The sequence below is a fragment of the Heterodontus francisci genome, chromosome 9, assembly GCF_036365525.1.
Source record: "Heterodontus francisci isolate sHetFra1 chromosome 9, sHetFra1.hap1, whole genome shotgun sequence".
Taxonomy (NCBI): Eukaryota; Metazoa; Chordata; class Chondrichthyes; order Heterodontiformes; family Heterodontidae; genus Heterodontus; species Heterodontus francisci.
The window spans coordinates 32,089,589-32,111,872 of record NC_090379.1 but is presented as its reverse complement, the minus strand read 5'-3'; the positions used below and the strand labels follow the sequence as shown (position 1 = coordinate 32,111,872).

The following is a 22,284-nucleotide window of genomic DNA, read 5'->3' as shown; positions in this document are numbered from 1 at the left end:
ATTCCTGGAGACTCCAGGGCAATCCTGGATGGTTGGCAACCCTACAGGGGCTTGAGAAGCAATCAGATGGTTATGGACATCACTGGAATTCTATCTCAGCTGCAGGGGGGAAATGGTTTGGATAGCATGAGAATAAAGAAGCCCCAGAGTGCAAATGTTGGAATGCATTAGTATTTATGTTGGATCGAGCTCAGGGATGATCTTGTGCGGCCTCCCAGTCTCCGGGTGGTTCCCATAGTGACAGTGTAATGTTTTGCCTCGCACTATCACATGATCCTGGTGTTGCCATATGAAGCGGTCGCTTCCTGTGACTCCAGCAACTAGGCTTCCACTTTGCAGAGAAATACTTTCACCGGCAACGCCTGATTTCAGCTTTTACCAAGTTTGTATTTGCAGCAACAACAACACTTTTTCCCTGAAATTCTGCTGCGGATCAGAGGGCTGAAAATAAACTTAAAAGGATGGCCGACGGCGCCAGCAAACTGCCCCATCTGTTAGACCATCGCGGCTATTCGCTTCACATAAAAAATCCCAAGAGAAATATCTTTGTCACTCAGCTGGGAGAACGAAGGTAAAAGCGAACCGCCCCTTTAAAGTTTGGGACATTTTGTGCATTGCACTGGCACATTTGTTCAGTCGTTGTCGCTGTGCATGCCATATTTTTGGACGATTTATTTTATGACTATTACTGCTCAAATCATCTTTGCATAATTCCTCTTGGGTGTGTCGTGTTATCGGGTGCTAGCAACATTTTCAGCAGTGGTGTTCCAGCAAGGGCACCCACCAATCCTGCCACTCACATCCCTGGATATGACAGCAGGAAACTGAGTCTGTGCCCAAGTGATAGAGTGTCACAACATTCTAGACCTCTTTTTGAGGCTGGTAATGGGGAACCATAGAATGATAAAACTTTACAGCAGAGGGAGGCCGTTGAGCTAGTCATGTCTGTCTTAGCTATTTACTAGACCAATTCAAAACTAACCTCATTGTGCTGCTCTCTCTCTCTCCATTATAAAATAAAAACAGAAAGTGCTGGAAATAGCAGGTCTGGCAGCATTTGTGGAGAGAGAGGCAGAGTTAACGTTGAGTTATGTGACCTTTCATCTCTGTCCATTGTCCAGTACCATTCTCCGCTTTAAAAAAAGGCAAATGGTATGTTGGCCTTCATAGTGAGACGATTCAAGTACAGGAGCAGGGATGTCTTGCTGCAATTATACAGGGCCTTGGTGAGGCCACACCTGGAATATTGTGTGCAGTTTTGGTCTCCTTATCTGAGGAAGGATGTTCTTGCTATAGAGGGAGTGCAGCGAAGGTTTACCAGACTGATTCCTGGGATGGCGGGACTGACGTATTAGAAGAGATTGAGTCGGTTAGGATTATATTCGCTGGAGTTCAGAAGAGTGAGGGGGTATTTCATAGAAACCTATAAAATTCTAATAGGACTTGACAGGGTAGATGCAGGAAGGATGTTCCCGATGGTGGGGGAATCCAGAACCGGGGGTCATAGTCTAAGGATACGGGGTAAACCTTTCAGGACTGAGATGAGGAGAAATTACTTCACCTAGAAAGTGGTGAGCCTGTGGAATTCGCTACCGCAGAAAGCAGTTAAGGCCAAAACGTTGTATGTTTTCAAGAAGGAGTTAGATCTTGCTCTTGAGGCAAAAGGGATCAAAGGATATGGGGGGGAAAGCAGGAACAGATTACTGAGTTGGATGATTAGCCATGATCATAATGAATGGCGGAGCAGGCTCAAAGGGCTGAATGGCCTACTCCTGCATCTATTTTCTATGTTTCTATGTTTATCTGCTTTCGTTTAAAAGATGTTCTCCCTCAACCATCCCGTGGTAAAACATTCCATGATCCAACAATGCTGCACTTAAAGAAATTTCTCCTGAACTATCTCATCACTCAGTGATAATTTTAAGTTACTGACTGCTCTTCACTGACTCACCAGAGGGAATACTTTCCCTATTCACCCTATCAAAACTTTATAATTTAACAAAAAAACCCTGCTGAATCTCTTATACTTTACTCCAGTGGAGGTGGTGCAGAATGAGGTAGGAAAGAACTGGGTGGCCTCATTTTCCACTCCAGGATATCCTCCTCATATTGCAGCATCCCTGGAAGGAGGCAGAGTAAGAACCACTTGGGGGGAACAGTTGATGGTTTCTGACACTGGCAATTCCAGTCCTATGGTGCATTTTACCAAGGAGTGTTCTTGGTGGCAATAGCAAACTTTGCATTTGGCTGTCTGCTGATTCCAGCCTGTGTAACCAGTTTTACAAAGACTGACTTTGATGCCTAAACTGTTGAGCATCAGGCTACCTGCAGGCAGACACAGTCAGCCCCTGGAGCAGCCTCAACCACCTGTTTTCCTTCCATTGTTTCTCCTGTTCTCCCAAATGATGGGAGATTCTCAGTGAGAAACTCATTGGGCTGGATTTTCCCGGCCTTGTGGAGATGGGGATGGAGGTGGGACAGTAGCTCCCTGACACATTCCCTCCTCTGAGGGACTGTCCCAGGGTGGACTGGGAACCAGGTCGGCTTCCCGCTTCATGGAGGCAGGCAGCCAATTAGTGCAATTAAGGGACCATTTTGCACCGGGATGGGTATTTTAATGATGTCAAAGTGGCTTTCCCACACCCCCACCTCCCCCCGCCTGGCCAACTGTGTGCAGAGGCTGCCAGCTCAATCGAGGTGGCCTCCGGTGGCAAGCCAGGGAGCCATTGCAGCCAGAGACTCCATGTCCCAATGACAGGACCATGGGGATGAAAGGCTGCAGTCCCAGCCCTCTCCATGACTAGCCCTGCAGAAGGATTTCCCCTCCAACCTAATGTCCCTATCAGCTTCGAGCCTCTTTATTTAATGAATTCTATGCAGACAACAGAGGGCGCCTCCAAGTTTGCCTACCTGCCTTGGCAGCACCCACCTCTCCTGGTTGGGCTGCTGGCCTGACATCACTGCGGGTTCTCCGATTGGGCCTGCAGCCTTGGGAGCCCGCCTTAAGGACGGTAAGCACAGAGACAACCAATTAGGAGCTCGCCTCCCAGAAGGTTGTGGCAGCGGTGCACTGATAACATACTCAGGCTGGGGATCCCCATATGGGCCTGATGTTGGCTGTGGGTGGGGGGGAAGGGTCCCAACGCCTCCTGGAAAATCCTGCACATTGTCCCATATTGTGAATGTAACAAAAATGGCAGTGTCAGAAAACAGCACTAAGTTTCCTGAATTACTATGGAAACAGGGAAGAAGTAAAAATCATAGAAAAGAGTTCAGCTGTAGTCAAAACTACACTGGGTGGCGCAGTGGTTAGCACCGCAGCCTCACAGCTCCAGGGACCCGGGTTCAATTCTGGGTACTGCCTGTGTGGAGTTTGCAAGTTCTCCCTGTGACCGCGTGGGTTTTCGCCGGGTGCTCCGGTTTCCTCCCACAGCCAAAGACTTGCAGGTGATAGGTAAATTGGCCATTGTAAATTGTCCCTAGTGTAGGTAGGTGGTAGTGAATATGGGATTACTTTAGGGTTAGTATAAATGGGTGGTTGTTGGTTGGCACAGACTCGGTGGGCCGAAGGGCCTGTTTCAGTGCTGTATCTCTAAATTAAAAAAAAACATAAAATAAATAAATAAAACGCTGATATAAATCTTACTACAGTGATTTTCATAAACAATACACTCTGGCACCTCTGGGTGTCCAAATTATATGGCCAGGTAGATTCTGAAGGATACAACAGTGCAATCACTGGGAATTTGAGTAAATAGAAGGAAAGCAAGACTTGCATTTATACATAATCTTTCATGACTGTGGGATGTCCCAAAGAGCCAATGAAGTACCTTTTGAAGTGTTGTCACTGTTGTAATGGGTAAGGTAGCATGATGGTTATGTAACTGGACTAGTAATCCAGTGGCCTGGACTGATGATCCAGAGACATGAGCTCAAATCTCACTACAGCAACTGTGGAATTTCAATTCAATTCATTAAATAAATCTGCAATTAAAAAGCCGCTAGTATCAGCCATGTGACCGTGAAACTACTGAATTGTCATTTAAAAAAAACCCATCTGGTTTAATTTTTTAAAATTCATTCATGGGATGTGAGCGTCACCGGTAAGGCCAGCATTTATTGCTCATCCCTAATTACCCTTGAGAAAGTGGTGGTGAGCTGCCTTCTTGAACTGCTGCAGTCCATCTGGTGCAGGTACACCCACAGTGCTGTTAGGGAGGGAGTTCCAGGATTTTGACACGGTGACAGTGAAGGAATGGTGGTATAGTTCCAAATCAGGATGGTGTGTGACTTGAAGTGGAACTTTCAGGTGGTGGGGTTCCCATGCATCTGCTGCCCTTGTTCTTATAGAGGTCACAGGTTTGGAAGGTGCTGTTGAATGAGCCTTGGTGAGTTGCTGGCATGCATCCTGGAGATGGTACACACTGCTGCCACCATGCGCCGTTGATGGGGAGAGTGAATGTTTAAGTTGGTGGATGGGGTGCCATTGAAGAATTCCCTGTCTCTGACCTGCTCTTGTAGCCAGAGTATTTAAATGTCTGGTCCAGTTAAGTTTTTGGTCAATGGTAACACCCAGGATGTTGATGGTGGAGGATTCCGCGATAGTAATGCTGTTGAATGTCAAGGAGAGGTGGTTAGATTCTCTCTTGTTGGAGATGGTCATTGCCTGGCACTTGTGTGGCACGAGTTTGACTTGCCACTTATCTGCGCAAGCCTGAATGTTGTCCAGGTCTTGCTGCATGCGGGCACAGACTGCTTCAGTATCTGAATGGAACTGAACAGTGTGCAATCATCAACGAACATCCCCACTTCTGACCTTATGATGGAGGGAAGGCCATTGATGAAGCAACTGAAGATGGTTGGGCCGAGGACACAACCCTGAGGAACTCCTGCAATGATGTGCTGTGACTTAGATGTTTGGTGTCCAATACCCACAACCATCTTCCTTTGTGCTAGCTATGACTCCAAAAGAGTCAGAGAGTCCTTTACGGCAGAGAAGGAGGCCATTCTACCCATCGCGTCCATGCTGGCTCCCCATAGAGCAATCCAGTCAGTCCCACTCCCCAACACGATCCCCTTAGCCCTGCAAGTTTATTTCCTTCAAGTACCCATCCAATTTCCTTTTGAAATCATTGATTGTCTCCACTTCCACCACCCTCGTGGGCAGCAAGTTCCTTGTCATTGCCGCTGCGTAAAAAAGTGCTTCCTCACATTCGCCCTGCATCTTTTGCCCAAACCTTTCAATCTGTGTCCCCTAGTCCTTGTACCATCAGTTACTGGGAACAGTTTTTCCTTGTCTACCTTTTCTGTCATAATCTTGTACACCTCGAATAAATCTCCCCTCAATCCAACTTGCGCCAGAGAGAACAAGCCCAGCTTTTTCAACATAATCCTGTAAGTAAAATTCCCCCATCCCTGGAACCATTCTGGTAAATCTCCTCTTCACCCTCAAGGACCCTCACTAAAGTGTGTCCTTCCTAAAGTGTGGCGACCAGAACTAGACGCAACACCCTTGTTGGGGCCCAACCAGAGCTTTATAAAGGTTCAGTATAACCACCTTGCTTTTGTACTATATGCTTCTATTTATGAAGCCCAAGATCCGATATGCTTTGCTAACCACTCTCTCAATGTGTCCTGCCACCTTCAACGATTGATGCACATGCACCCCCAGGTCTCTCTGTTCCTGCACACTCTTTAGAACTGCACCATTCAGTCTATATTGCCTCACCATATCCCTTTTGTCAAAATGCATCACCTCACATCTGTCTATTAAATTCCTTCTGTCACTTGTCTACCCATTCTGCTAGCCTGCTGCAGGTGATTCGTATCCTCACTGTCGGCCACTCCTCCAAGTTTGGCATCATTGGCAAATTTTGAAATTCTACTCTGTATTCCAAGATCAAAGTCATTTATATATAGCAAAAAAAAAGCAATGGTCCTAGCACTGACCCTTGGGGAACACCACTGACTACTATCCTCCAGTCTGAAAAACAACTATTTACCACGACTCGCTGTTTTCTGTCCTTAAGCCAAGTTTTTATCCAACTGGATACTGACCCTCCTATTCCATGAGCCTCAATTTTGTTAACCAGCCTTTTATATGGTACTTTATCAAACGCTTTCTTAAAATCCATACAGACAACATCCACTGTATTCCCTTCATTAACCTCCTCTGTTACTTCATCAAAAAATTCAGTTAGATTAGTCAAGCATGATCTGCCTTTTGCAAATCCATGCTGGCTAACCTTAATTAACTCAAATCTCTCCAAGTGCCTGTTGATTTATTTCCCTGATTATTGTTTCTCAAACCTTACCCACCACTGATATTAAACTAACTGGCCTGTAGTTGCTAGGACTGTCCTTAGACCCTTTCTTGAATAAGGGTGTCATATTTGCCACTCTCCAATCCTCTATCCCCTCTCCTGTATCCAGGGAAGATTGGAAAATCATGGCAAGCCCTTCTGCTATCTCCACCCCCACTTCCTTTAGCAACCTGGGATGCAAGCCATCCAGACATGGTAACTTATCTATCCTGAGGATAGCCAGCCTCTCCAGTACCACCTCCTTCTCAATTTTTCCCTATCCATTGTCTCTACACTCTCCTCTTCTAATGATATTTTGTCAGCATCCTCTTAGTAAACACCAATACAAAGTACTCATTAAGTATTCTAGCCTTGCCCTGTGCCTGTAAGGATGTCTTACCCTCTTTGTCCCTAATAGGCTCTACTCAACCTCTTACCACCCACTTACTATTTACACACTGGTAGAAGATTTTTATGTTGACTGCCATTCTATTCTCATATTCTCTCTTTGCCAGTCTTATTTTCCTCTTCACCTCCCCTCTCAACTTATTGTATTTGGCCTGGTTCTCACTTGAAGAATTCACTTGATATGCATCATACACCCTCCTTTTTTGTTTCATCATATTCTCTATCTTCCTTGTCATTGCAATGACAGTGTTTTTGGTTCCCCTACCTTTCGTCCTTGTTGGAATGTGCCTAGCCTGTACCTGAAGCTTCTCTTCCTTGAAGATAACCCATTGTTCCATTACAGCTTTTCCTGTCAGTCTTGGGTTCCATTTTATCTTGGCTCGATCTTTTCTCGTCACATTGAAATTAGTCGTCTTCCAATCTAGCCATTCTACCTTATATCATTCCTTGCTTTTCTGCATTGCGAATCTAAACCTTATGATATGATGATCACTCTTACCCGAGTGCTCCCCCACAGACACTTGGTCCACATTTCCCAGCACCAGATCCAGCAATGCCTCCTTTCTAGTTGGCCAAGAATATGCTGATCAAGGAAGTTCTCCTGAACACAATCCAGAAATTTCTCCCCCTCCTTTCCCTTTACTCTAACATCATCCCAATCGATATTTGGACAATGAGTGAAGAAATTCCTCCTCACCTCAGTCCTAAATGGCCTGCCCCTTTATTATGAGACTGTGTCCCCTGGTTCTAGACTCCCCAGACAGGGAAAACATCCTTCCTGCATCAACCCTGTCGAGCCCTGTAAGAATTTTGTATGTTTGAATGAAATCACCTCTCATTCTTCTAAACAGAGAATAAAGGCCCAGTCTTTTTAATCTTTCCTTATAGGACAATCCCTCCATCCCCGAATTAGTTTGGTGAACCTTTGTTGCACTCCCTCCATGTCAAGTATATCTCTCCTTCCTTAGGTAAGGGGACCAACACTGTACACAATACTCCAGGTGCAGTCTCACCAAGGCTCTATATAATTACAGTAAGACATCTTTACTCTGATACACAAATCCTCTTGTTTTGAAGGGCAACGTACCGTTTACCTTCTTAATTGTTTGCTGTACCTGCATGTTAGCTTTCAGTGACTCATGAACAAGGACACCTAAGTCCCTTTGAAATTCAACACGTCCCAGCCTTTCACCATTTCAGAAATATTCTGGATAACCTCACATTTCTCCACATTGTATTCCATCTGCCAAATTTTTGCCCACTCGCTTAGCCTCTCCAAATCCCCTTGAAGCGTCTTTGCATCCTCCTCACAACTCACACTTCCACCTAGTTTTGTGTCATCTGCAAACTTGGAAATATTACATTTAATCCCCGCATCCAAATCATTGACATAGATTGTGAATAGCTGGGGCCCAAGCACGGATCCTTGTGGTACCCTACTAGTCACAGCCTGCCAATCCGAAAATGACCCATTTATTCCTACTCTCTGTTTTCTGTCCGTTAACCAGTTCTCAATCCATGCCAATATATTCTCCCCAATCTCATGTGCTCTAATTTTGTTTACTAACCGCTTGTGTGGGACCTTATCAAAAGCTTTCTGAAAATCAAAATATACCACATCCGCTGGTTCCCCGTTATCTATTCTGCTAGTTACATCCTCAAAAAGCTCCAATAGGTTTGTTAAACATGATTTCCCTTTCATAAATGCATGTTGACTCTGCCCAATCCTACCATTATTTTCTAAGTATCCTGTTATCACATCCTTTTGTTATAGATTCTAGCATTTTCCCTATGACTATTGTTGAACTAACAGGTCTATAGTTCCCTGTTTTCTTTCTCCCTTCTTCCTTAAATAGTGGGGTTACATTTGCCACCTTCCAATCTGCAGGAACCATTCCAGAGTCTATAGAATTTTGAAAGATGACCACCAATGCATCTACTGTCACTACAGCCACATCTTTCAACGCTCTGGGACGTAGATCATCAGGTCCGGGGGATTTATCTACTTTAAGTCCCATTAATTTCTCCAGTACTTTTTTTAACCGATATTAATATCTTGCAATTCCTCATTTACACCATTCTCTTGATTCTCCATTATCCCGAATTATCATTTCTAGCAGCTTCCTCACCATCAAGGCTAAACTGACTGGCTTGTAGTTGCTGGGCTTATCTTTACACCCTTTTTTGAACAAGCGTGTAACATTTTTAACATTCATTCATAGGATGTGGGCATCACTGGCTATGCCAGCATTTATTGCCCATCCCTAATTGCCCTTGAGAAGGTGGTGGTGAGCTGCCTTCTTGAACCGCTGCAGTCCATGTGAGGTAGGTACACCCACAGTGCTGTTAGGAAGGGAGTTCCAGGATCTTGACCCAGCCACAGTGAAGGAACGGCGATATAGTTCCAAGTCAGGATGGTGTGTGACTTGAAGGGGAACTTGCAGGTGGTGAAATTCTCATGCATCTGCTGCTCTTGTCCTCCGAGGTGGTAGGTCACGGGTTTGGAAGATGCTGTCTAAGGAGCCTTGGTGCATTGCTGCAGTGCATCTTGTAGATGGTACACACTGCTGCCACTGTGCATCGGTGGTGGAGGGAGTGAATGTTTGTGGATGGTGTGCCAATCAAGCGGGCTGCTTTGTTCTGGATGGTGTCGAGCTTCTTGAGTGTTGTTGAAGCTGCACCCATCCAGGCAAGCGGAGAGTATTCCATCACACTCCTGACTTGTGCCTTGTAGATGGTGGACATGTTTTGGGGAGTCAGGAGGTGAGTTACTTGCTTCAGGATTCCTAGCCTCTGACCTGCTCTTGTAGCCATGGTATTTATATGGCTACTCCAGTTCAGTTTCTGGTCAATGGTAGGCCCTAGGATGTTGATAGTGGGGGATTCAACGATGGTAATGCCATTGAATGTCAAGGGGAGATGGTTAGATTCTCTCTTGTTGGAGATGGTCATTGCCTGACACTTGTGTGGCGTGAATGTTACTTGCCACTTATCAGCCCAAGCCTGGATATTGTCCAGTTCTTGCTACATTTCTACACTGACTGCTTCAGTATTTGAGGAGTCACGAATGGTGCTGAACATTGTGCATTCATCAGCGAACATCCCCACTTCTGAACTTATGATTGAAGGAAGGTCATTGATGAAGCAGCTGAAGATGGTTGGGCCTAGGGCACTACCCTGAGGAACTCCTGCAGTGATGTCCTGGAGCTCGATGATTGACCTCCAACAACCTTCTTCGTTTGCGCTAGGTATGACTCCAACCAGCAGAGAGTTTTCCCCCTGATTCCCATTGACTCTAGTTTTGCGAGGGCTCCTTGATGCTATACTCTGTCAAATGCTGCCTTGATGTCAAGGGCAGTCACTCTGACCTCGCCTCTTGAGTTCAGCTCTTTTGTCCATGTTTGAACCAAGGCTGTAGTGAGGTCAGGGGCTGAGTGGCCCTGGCGGAACCCAAACTGAGCGTCACTGAGCAGGTTATTGCTAAGCAAGTTCTGCTTGATTGCACTGTTGATGACACATTCCATCACTTTTCTGATGATTGAGAGTAGGCTGATGGGGCGGTAATTGGCCGGGTTGGACTTGTCTTGCTTTTTGTGTACAGGACATACCTGGGCAATTTTCCACATTGCTGGGTAGATGCCAGTGTTGTAGCTAGACTGTAACAGCTTGGCTAGGGTTGCAGCAAGTTCTGGAGCACAGGTCTTCAGTACTATTGCCGGATTATTGTCAGGACCCATAGCTTTTGCAGTATCCAGTGCCTTCAGTCATTTCTTGATATCACGCGGAGTGAATCGAATTGGCTGTAGTCTGGCATCTGTAATGCTGGGGACTTCAGGAGGGGGCCAAGATGGATCATCAACTCGGCACTTCTGGCTGAAGATTGTTGCAAATGCTTCTACCTTATCTTTCGCACTGATGTGCTGTGCTCCATTTGGAATTCTCCAGTCCTCTGGCACCACCCATGAGAACTGCTACCGTTCCATTGTTCTTTAGGGAAGGAAATCTACTGTTCTTACCTGGTCTGGCCTACATGTGACTCCAGACCCACAGCAATGTGTTTGACTCTTATCTGCACTCTGAAATGGTCTAGCAAGCCACCAAGTACTGAGCTGCTACGAAAAATTCTAATAACTCCCTACTTAACAGCACTGTGGGTGTCCCTGTACCACACGGACTGCGCGGTTCAAGAAGGTGGTTCACCACCACCCGCTCAAGGGCAATTAAAGATGTATCATAAATGCTGGCCTTGCCAGCAATACTCGCATCCCGTGAATGAATTAAAAATATGTAGGGGACTCGGCAGGTGATTTGCATACAGCAAGCTCCCACAAACATCAAATATGATGATGATAAAAAAATCTTTCTTTTAGTAATGCAGGTTAAGGGATAAATATTGACCAGGATGTAAACCCCTGCTCATCAAATCGTTCCATGGCATCTTTTATGCCCATCTGAAAGTGCAAGCGGGGCTTCCATTTATCATCTCGTATGAAAGATGCTGCCTCTGGGTGTCCAACACTCACTTATCTGAGATTAGGTGCTTGTCTCTGGAGTAGGATCTGAACCCCCACTCAGGGGTGAGAGTGCTACCACTGAGCCAGGGCTGATGCTTTGAAATAAATGTCTGAGTAATATCACCTGGGCTAGTTTTCATACAGTTGAAAGCTGGTGGCAATGTCAAGTGTCAGTTCAAAACTTCACCAGAAATTTGGAGCGGCATTTTCTGTGGAGAAATTAGAACAGCTTCTGTATCCGTTTCCTCAAATTGGTTACAGCTTTTAAAATTCAGCTGATTAAGGCCTATCAGAAGATAGTCCAGTACTGGTCTTAAGATTTTGAGGCCCCATCCAACCTGTGCCATTCAACATGAACCCTTGATAGTTCGTTAGACAAGATCATTTCCCGTGACTTCAATAGGAAAGGAAATTTGGGCAGGATGTACCACCAGTTTTCTGCCCAGTGGTGAAAGTTAAATGTGGTCTGCTTTTAACAGCAATATTTATTTTTTTCTCAGGGATGAAGACGAAGATGTTAATTACATTCCAATAATCAGACAGGCAAGTTCTTTTTCCTTCCACGTTATCCTGTCCAGATGTAAAAGGTTTAGCATTTACCCTCTGTTATATTGCAAGAGTCGATGTAGAGTTATTAAATTGCATTGGACTAACACCATTTTCCACTGATGTTGTGACTTCAAAAATCAGTATTGATGGTGGATTTAATCTCTAGTATTTGCCCCTGATTTGTGCAGTACAGCACCTGAGATAACATTTGTAAATATTATCTCATCAAGACAGTGCAGTTCCAAGTAAGATGATGTCCTGTTGGCTTGTAAAATGGCATCCTAACTATACAGTATTGTGTAGCTGCATGTGTTGGTGTTATTGTGGAAGTCTTTGTTGGGACTGCTTGAATCTTGTCTTCAGCTGATGAAACTGTTAGTGAATAATGTTAGACTGACTCCTCAGATCTAGTATCTGTTTGGCTGCATAGTGCTATTAACTCCAGAACAAACTTCATTAAGACTGTCAGTCTCTGCAGCAGAAAATGGCAGGAAAATGCTAAACATTAACTTACAGAGAGATATGGGCCAGATAGTGAAATGAGCTAGCTGTTAACCTATTATCTGTGAGGCAGTGGTGGACCACTTAGGCAGGGCAAAAAATCCTGCAGACACCGACTGGTCCTACCCCCACCCTCTTTCCTCATCACCATTAAAAAAAACTCATCAGAATTAATGGGAACTTATGGAAACTATAAATATTTCCCTGATTTTTCATTACTAAATGTGATAAATTTATGTGCAGTCATTTTTTTGATTAAATATAATTAAATTATTCATTGGACATTTTCATATAAACATTAATACTGCAAGAGAACATGTTTATTTGAAACATTCTAATATGCATTATAAAATCATCTTCTTCTGAGAAGCTATTACTTGTCTTATATCTATATTAATCAACCAAAATGAACAGTAACATAAATCTTGCTTATAAAACTGCATTGTTGTTGCTTGCATGTCTGACAGCTCATGCTGTGCACGCAGGAGCTGGGTTGGTCGTGTGGTATCATGCAAGTGGTGAGGCTGAGGGTTCTGGCTTGTTATCACGTATGGCCTGGGCCGTGGCATTGTGCATCATTTACTTGCATTTTGGACCAGCCCGTGGACCTCCTGGAGGACCCTCGCGGACCACACTTTGCAGTGTTTCTCAATGAGGGATTGAATCCAGCCCAGACTGATGAGATGAAAGACTTTTCTCTTGGTAGTTGTAAAAGAGCAACTTAGCCCATCTGCTACTGAAACCCTCAGAGACTATTCGAATGCTCTCTTGGTAAGCCTCCCATCCTTCACCCTCCATGGGCTGGATTTTACCAAGCCCACGATGTTGCGCTCCGTGGCGGGGGGGGTGGGGGTGCGGCCAGAATATGGGTCCGGCAGGGGCCCGCCTCAGAGGCCGATGCCGCGAGGGCCCGACCCGATCTTCCTGACGGCGGTGAGGCTCTGTGGCAGCCACCCACCCCCGCTGCTGGGCGACGGGACCTGAATTTCAATATTTAAATCAATAAAATGGATACATTTTAAATAAATTTACCCTCCATCTTCCGGGCCGCCGTGATCCTCAGTGCGGCAGCCGTCACTCCCCACCTTCAATTCCCCGTCTGGGGAAAGCCGGAGTGATACTGGTGGGGAGGGGGAGGAGGTAAGATTCTCAGTACGGGGGAGGGAGTGGGGATGGGGTCAAATAAATGTAATGGGTGTAGGGGATGGTGGGAAGGGATGAACTTTAAACTTTGTGCAGTTTGGTGGCGGGGGGAAGGTCAGATGTAAAAAGTAAGTGTTTTTGGGCAGGAAAGGGCAAAGAGTTAATGTAATTGTTATTGGGGGCGGGAAAGGGGCGTGAGAAATTTATTTGAGAACTTTTGCGGGGGTGGGTGTAGCTTTAAAAATTTAAATCTGCTGTCAGGGCTGGCTGCCCTTTAAAAATGGAAAGCCCGCTCCCTTCACGTGATTGGTGGGGGGGGCAGTGGGCTGCCCTGGCTATTTAAATGAGCCACCGCGCAGGCAATTGAGGCGGCTCTTTGGCGTGCTGGCCGCCAGTTTTTGAGCTGGCCGCCGACATCAGAGGTGGGCTCTTAAAATCCAGCCCCACGACCTTCAGCTCATTTAAAACGCTACCCTATATTAGCAACAATCTCCACTTGCTCATCACCTTCGCCCTCGCTGACATACGTTGGTTTCCGACCTCAAAGCCTCAAATTTAAATTTCTCATCCTTGTGCTTAAATACCTTCATGGCCTCAGACTTTGCTGTTTAACTTTATTACTATTTCAGGCAGCCGGTGAGATTCTAGTGAGTGACAGTAAAACACTTCAGACGACTTTAGTGCTGAAGAAAGAAGTGGAAGTTGACCAAGTTAATGCTGAACTCGCAGTTAAAAGGCAAGAGTTTTTTCAACGCATGGAAGCTATTGCCCAGCGGAGGGTGGAATTTGAAAGAAGAGAGCAGGTGGTAAGAAAATGCACAATGTTATGCTAATTACTGCTAGTTTATTAATCTGAACCTTAAATTTGATCACTCTGCAAGACCTTCTGTTTAGATCAGTGAGCACTCAAGAAACTCGACACCATCCAGGGCAAAGCAGCCTGCTTGATTGGCACCCCATCCACAAACATTCACTCCTTCCACCACTGATGCACAGTGGCAGCAGTGTGTACCTAAAAATGAAACTCTTTGAAAACCATTCATTGAATGTGGGCAGCGCTGGCTGGGCCAGCATTTATTGCCCATCCCCAACTGCCCTTGAGGAGGTGGTGGTAAGCTGCCTTCTTGAACCGCTGCAGTCCTTGGGGTGTAGATACACCCACAGTGCTGTTAGCGACAGTGGAGGAAGATGATATAATTCCAAGTCAGGATGGTGTGACTTGGAGGGGAACTTGCAGATGGTAGTGTTCCTATGCATCTGCTGCCCCTGTCCTTCTAGGTGGTAGAGATCGCAGACTTGGAAGGTGCTGTCAAAGGAGCCTTGGTGCGTTGCTGCAATGCATCTTGTTTTTTAAAATTCTTTCATTGTTGCATTGAGATTGGTGAGCAAGTGAAATATTAATTATTTGAAAGCATACCGCCTGGTACTGCTGTCAAGAGATGGTAAATGCTTATGGCTGTTTAACCTGAAGGCATTTAAACTTATACATTTTGATTTCTTCCATTCTAAACAGAATATTATTTTAGCTGCAAAATACGTAATCTAAATAATGGCATTTTGTATTCTTTTAATTTTTGTCCGTAGAATAAACAAAGAGCCCTGAAGTTTGATAAATTTCTCAGGGATACTGAGGCAAAGAGATGTCGTGCAATTAAAAAATACCAGTTTGAAGTGAAAGAAAATGAGGTGAAACAGAAGGAGTTAAAAGAGCTACTTCAGCAATTTGAAGAGGTTAAAGCCAGGTACGCAACTGAGTCTCATTGCCCCCTTAGAGCACATGGTAAACATATAGCTTTCAAATGTTGTTGCCTTGGTGATACAGGGCATTTGAACCCTTTTCTTGGGTTCAACCAACCTTCTGTTCACTGTTACACAATTTGAAAAATAGTAGTTTTGAATCTGAAGTTGGAGGGAGATGAGCAGTTGGAGGTACTTGAATATTGAAGAACTCCAGACTCACACAATAAATAACGGAGAGGTATTTTCTTGTACCCTGCAAAGAGTAAAAAGTAAGCTGTCATTGTTATAACACTGCTTAAGATAATGTGGCTCTTGTTAGCATTCCATTATTATTGTATCCTCCCCCTCCCCCGATGTAGTCTCTGCTGCTCTCTGTATGCCAGCCGCATACAATGGTAAAAATATTTAAAGAAGTAAATTTAAAAATAACCTCCACTCACTTGGCTTAATAACATCATTTCAACTTCAGAGGTATCTGTTTCTGCTTTGCAATGCCCTTCACACTGCTGTTCTGTATAATGTATAGAAACATAATGGTTTCTTAGTTTCCTTGACATGGTGGAGTGTAGTTACCCAATGGTGTGCAATGCGATTAGGCTAACATGATACCACACCATGTGATTCAATTAAAATGTGGTATTTGTGTCATGTAATTATGTAAAAAATTATATTGCAAAGGTAGGTATGGACAATGGATGCTACTTGTGCTATTTAGATCATAATTCCATGGAAATCCACTATTCTCCTATTACAGCATTTAATTACGTCTGGAATAACTCCAGAGTTTTACCTCCATGACCATATCCAGAAGACTATTCCAAGTGTTAATCATACTATATGTGAAGAAGTGCTTTTTGACATAAGTCCCATTGTCCTATACATGCTTTAATTTCAAATACCACTCATAAACATTTTCTATTCCACTTATTGGCCGTGATTTTTCATTGGTTGGGAGGCCCTGCCCACTGGCTGAAAAGTTGGTGGCGAGCCCGCATCTGTCGAATCTGGGGAGCCAGACCGGAATTTTTCGCTCCCCTTAATTGGCCTTGGGCGGGACCTCCACCTCCTTGAGGCAGGAAGTCCCGCCTAATGGAGCTACCAGCCAATCAGCAGGCCGGCAGCTCTTAGTCCCAGCAGCATCACTGTGAGCGGTGGCCACTGCTAGGACTACACCCAGCCATCGGAAGAAGATGAAGGACAGCCCCGGAAAAAAGGTATGTTTTTAGGGCCTCACTGGGGACAATCGGTCGGGCCCCGGCGAGGCGGGTGGAGGTCGGTTAGGGGGGCAGGGGGAATGTTGTTTGTTGGAGGCGGTTGGGGCTTCGGGGGCGGCCCTCCGTGGGGCACAGGGTGCCTGATCAGGAGGGCCCCCCAGCCCGCAAGAAGGCCGCCTGGTAAAACCAGGCGGGCTTCTTCAGGCCTCAGCCGCCTGCCAGCCAAGGGTAAAATACCCGCAGCGGTGGGCAGAGGCCCTTAAGTGCCAGTTAATTGACCACTTAAGGGCCTTGATTCGCCTGGGGCGGGCGGGCTGATTCTCGATGCTGCCGCTCTGCGTAAAGTTGCAGCAGGGGGTCGTGTACGGCCCCATTGCCTCCCACTCAATTTTCTGCACCCCCCGACTCGCCACAAGCCCACTCGTTTGGTGGGGGGGCGTAAAATTCTGGCCAGTGTCTTCTTTACCTCCATAAGGTTCTCTTTCCTGTGCAAGGTTGAAGAGTGGAGATTTTTCTAACCTATGCTCATAACTCTTGTCACTTGGAATAAACTTAGTCAGTTTGTTTGCGCTACTTCCCGGATTCGGATGTTTTTCTTGTGTCTTAATGAGCACAGATGCAGCCTAACCAGATCACTAAAGAGTTTCCTCAGGATTATTTTACCATCTATATGGAAGAATGTCATAGCTTCTACACTATACACTTTTGATATTAACCGCAAAAATGTGCACTTGGCACTGGAAATGATGTTTTTGCTGATTAATAAGTGAAGCAAAAATTCAGATCATGCTCTTTTTAGCAGTGCAATAGTTTGCCTTCACTTAGAACAATGTAGACACTGTGTTCCTTGGAATAATGTAATGACCTGGCAGGCATGTGATGTATGTGAGGGTCTGTATTAATAGAAATAAAAGGAATGGAAGTCATGATTGGAAGAGCATGTGCTGTTAATTTAGGATTGAAGGACTGAACTCTGGCCGTTTCTCATTTTGAGTGGTAACCAGATCAAAATCTCTCTTTGGAATGTTTCACTTTTCATCAAAAGTGTTTAAATCCTCTTCCAGGAATATTTCAAACAAAAATAAAATCAAGAAAATGTTGTGTTCATTCTATTGCTATGTACAGCAATACAGTATTATGTCTCCAGTACACTTCTTGTGTGCCCTGTGATGAACAGAGAGGCTGCAATTTTTCATTGAACAGCTGACTCAAATGCTATCCTCATTTTAAAAAAATTAAAATTAATCTGCACTTTGTCATGCTCTTTCCATCTTCTTGCATTTCTGTAGTTTGTAGAAAAATTACCTGGTTGCTGAGTGGGTCACTGCACTGTCTTGTGTCATATGGAGCCTTAGAGTGCATGAAGGCTTCAGGTTCGATTCTTGATCCAAGCTATTAGCTGATCTCAGGTAGGGTAGAGGTGGGAGTGCACGATTTGACCTCAGTACCTTGAGTCAGGGGGGTAAGAAAATCAGAAGTTTCCAATCCTGATTGCAATTCATTGTCCTTTACTAGAAAGTATAGGATGGATTTACTCTAGTGATTAGGGTGGATTTTACCCTATGGATGCCTGCTAAGTGATCGACAGGCAGAGTGCACTGGCGATGAAACACTGGAGAAGAAGACTGGAAGTGTTTAAATTATGGTGCTAGAAATATTCTGAAAATAATTTGCCAAGAAAAATGTCCAATAAGGGAGAATTGATGAGACTGAAAATCCTGATAAAAGTTGTATTCTGTCGGAACACTATTAGAGACCACAATGAATGTTGTTGGGAGTGATATGGTCTGGAAAAGTGGATGATTAAAAGTCAAGAGATAGGCAGAACATAGCTAGATGATGTATTGGAATGAACTGAAGAAACCTCTGGAGCTGATGCAATTCATTTGTGTAGAGCCCAAAAAATAGAAATTACTAGCCAATGTTCACTGGAGTACAGATGGCAGAGAGTGAGTGAGAGACCCAAGACCATGAGTATTCCATTGTGCCTGCTCCTGTCCTCCAGTGACAATTACAAATATATGAGTATTGATTTTCTGTCTTCATTTACTGAGGAATCTATGTTCCCCAGGTGTAGTGATGAGGGAAAAGTGATGGAAACCAATTTCATCAGGTCTCCCTCCTCCCTGTGCTTTTCTCAGGCTTTCTCGGGGCTTTCTTAAAAAGTGTGAGTGGGGCTGTCCATTGAACTCCCACAGACCAGAAGGTTTGCAAGGCTCCCTGGGTCAGGCTGAAAGTTAAACAGGCAATGTAAGAGCTTTTGTTTTTTAGCAAGACTCCTTCATGATGATTTGAAGCAGCCAGGAGTGCAGGCCTGTAGTTGCATTTCATCCTTGTTTATTTTATAGATGCCCAGAGGAAGAAAAACATCTTAGTCTGTAAGGCCCAACTATTCACTGGATAAACTTGCCTAAATATCAAGGCAACCATGACTGTGCTGTTACAACTAAGGCACTGTTTATTCTATTTTGCTTTTATTTCACTGTTTATTCTAGTTCTACTTCTCCACGGGCCACAACATATATTTACATTTTTTCCCACTTACCAATACGGTCAATCATAGACTCTATTTTTATCCCAGAACAAAACACACCAACCAGGTTTCTTTAATAAAAACAAAATTATCAGTTTATTATAAAACCAGTCTCAACCAATAATGAAGTGAAGCATAAACACACAGATTGAAATATTAAAGTTCCCTTTTTACTTTAGCCCCTCACGCACACTCACACACACCCCGGTTAACCGGCAAAATAAAGGGATTTTTGTTTTCAGAGCTCATTACAGACAAAAAAAAAACACATGAGCTGAATACTTGCTGATTTTTGAAGAAACAGCAGATGAGATATGTTGTGTTCCAAAACTGGCATACAGTCTGGCCTCCAAGTACACGTAGAAGGGTCACTGGGATCTTTCAAAACAGTTCTTTCCAGACGGCGTTGAGAATTAATTTAGAAGGCTTTTCTTCAAAGACAGGAGACGAGATGAGTTGTCACAGTGGACTTCTCGGGGTCTTTGCGTTGCTGGAAAGTTGAGCTGGGTTGTGGTCTTCATTCCTTCCTTGGGAATTCTCTTCTCTCCTTGAAAGTTCTGTCTATTTTTATACAGTTCAAACCCAACTCAAGACAATTCAAAAGCAAAACCGACAACAGGAGGTCAACCTTTTGATCTCCATCAATTTTGACTTGTCACTTCTTTGGAAACAACTTCTCCAGGTGTCCAGAGTTCTCCATTGTTAATAGAGCTGGAAGTCAGGTAGTTTCCCGGAAAGGCTTGTTGTTGTTGTTGCAAGTCAAGTGGTTTCCCAGAAAGGCTTGTTTTCCTCAAAGACCTCTCAGTGCCCCTTTTAAAAAAAAAAACATTTCCAAGGACTGTTTTTCAAAGTCAAGTGGGGTTTGCATGACCCACTTTGAAAACCCCAAAGTTTAACATTTCTTCAATCTTTCAAAAATGAATCTTCAAAAAATATATTTAACAAAACAGAGGCACTTTCGACACAGCTTAATTTTACTTCTAAAAGAAACAAAGACTTACATTTATATAGCACCTTTCATGACCTCAGGATGTCCCAAATAGCTGTACAGTCAATTAGGTACTTTTGAAGTGTAGTCAATGTTGTAATCTAGGAAATGTGGCAGCCAATTTGTGCACAGCAAGCTCCCATAAACAGTAATGTCATAACTGTTTTAGTGATGCTGATTGAGGGATAAATATTGCCAGAACGCTGGGGAGAACTCCCCTGCTCTTTGAAAAAGTGCCATAGGATCTTTTACATCCACCTGAGAGGGCCTTGGTTTAAAATCTCATCCAAAAGACAGCACCTCTGACTGTGCTGTATTCCCTTAGTACTATACTGGAATGGCAGCCTAGATTTTTTGTGCTCAAGTCCTGGAGTGGGACTTGAACCCACAACCTTCTGCCACAGAGGTGTGAGTGCTACCAACTGAACCATGGCTGACATGGTTCTGCTCCTAACCAGAGGCTCCAGCAGTGCAGATGGCTTTTCCCCCAGGTGCGAGTGCACATATTTTAATTAGAATATTCTACTTTCTAATAATGCAACTACTCTATACAACATGTATTCTATGGTGTCAAGTCAATTTTTAAAATTCATTCACAGGATGTGGGTGCTGCTGGCCAGCATTTATTGCCCATCCCGATGCAACTGAGTGGCTTGCTAGGCCATTTCAGAGAGACGTTAAGAACTGGGTAAGGACGGCAGATTTCCTTCCCTGAAGGATATTAGTGAACCGCTTGGGTTTTTACAGCAATCTGATACTAGCTTTTGATTCCAGATTTACTTAAAGAACTGAATTTAAATTCCCCAGCTGCCATGGTGGGATTTGAACTCATGTCTCTAGATCATTAGTCCAGGCTGCTGGATTACGAGAAACATGGAAGAGACATGAAAAATTTGCAGCATAGATGGAGGCCATTTGGTCCACAATGTCTGTGCCAGCCAATAGAGAGTTATTCAGCCTAATCCCACTTTCCAGCTCTTGGTCTGTAACTTTGTAGGTTATGGCACTTCAAGTGCATGTCCAACTATTTTTTTAAATGGAATGAAAGTTTCTGCGTCAACCACTCTTTCAGGCAGTGAATTGCAGATGCCCTCCATTCTCTGGCTGAAAATGGTTTTCCCCAACTCTCCTTTAATTCTTTGACCAGTTTCTTTAAATCTATGCCCCCTGATTATTGACCTCTCTGCTAAGGGAAATAGGTCCTTTACATCCACACTATCTATGCCTCTCATAATTTTATACACCTCAATTAAATCTCCACTCCGCCTCCTCTGTTCCAAAGAAAATAACCCAGTCTGTCCAATTTATTTCATAACTAAAGTTTTCCAGTCCTGGCAGCATCCTCGTAAATCTCCTCTGTACCCTCTCTAGTGCAATCATATCCTTCCTGCAATGTGGTGACCAGAACTGTACGCAGCACTCTAGCTGTGGCCTAACTCGTGTTTAATACAGTTCGAGCATGACCTCCCTGCTTTTATATTCTATGCTTTGGTTAATAAAGGAAAGTATCTCCTTTGCCTTATTGAATACCTTATCTATCTGTCCTTCTACCTTCAAGGATTTGTGGACAAGCACTCCAAGATCCATCTGTTCTTCTATACTTCTCAATATCCTACTATTTATTGTGTATTCCCTTGCTTTCTTTGGCTTCCCCAAATGCATTACCTCCCAGTTCTCCAGATTGAATTGCATTTGCAATTTTTCTGCCCACCTTACCAGTCCATTGATACCTTTCTGTAGTCTACAGCTTTCTTCCTCACTATCAACCACATGTCCAATTTTTGTATCGTCTGCAAACATTTTAATCACACCCCCTACATTTAAGTCTGGATCATTGAAATATACCACGTAAAGCAAGGGACTGAGTACTGGGCCCTGTGGCACCCCACTAGAAACAGCTTTCTAATCACAAAAACACCCATCGACCATTAACCTTTGTTTCCTGCCAGTGAGCCAGATTTGGATCCAACTTGCCGCTTTTTCAGATCCCATGGGCTTTTACTTTTCTGACCAGTCTGCCATGGGGAACCTTGTCGAAAGCCATGCTGAAATTCATGTAGACTACATCAAATGAGCTACCCTCATCAACCCTTCTTGTCACTTCCTCACAAAAATTCAATCAAGTAAGTCAGACATGACCTTCCCATAACAAATCCACACTGACTGTCGTTAATTAATTCATACCTTCTAAATGTCGACATATACCGTCACTCAAAAAATGTTTCCAATAACTTACCCACTACTGAGGTTAGGCTGACTGACTTGTAATTACTCAGTTTATTCCTTTCTCTCCCTTTAAACAACAGTGCAGTCCTCCAGTCTTCTGGCACCACGCCTGTTAGCAGAGAGGATTAGAAAATGATGGTCAGAGCCTCTGCCATTTCCTCCCTTG

General features: G+C 44.2%; 1 protein-coding gene across 1 annotated transcript in view; it reads left to right on the top strand.

Annotated features, from left to right (window-relative positions):
* The first annotated feature begins 307 nt into the window (after positions 1–307).
* si:ch1073-416d2.4 (coiled-coil domain-containing protein 42 homolog) overlaps positions 308–22,284 on the top strand; it is a 56,939-nt gene continuing 34,962 nt past the window's right edge. Inside the window, exons 1-4 of the mRNA XM_068038265.1 lie at positions 308–571; positions 11,725–11,771; positions 14,051–14,223; positions 15,002–15,159. Of these exons, the coding sequence (XP_067894366.1) occupies positions 462–571; positions 11,725–11,771; positions 14,051–14,223; positions 15,002–15,159 (488 nt within the window). The 5' untranslated portion in view covers positions 308–461. The remainder of the gene's footprint in view (positions 572–11,724; positions 11,772–14,050; positions 14,224–15,001; positions 15,160–22,284) is intronic.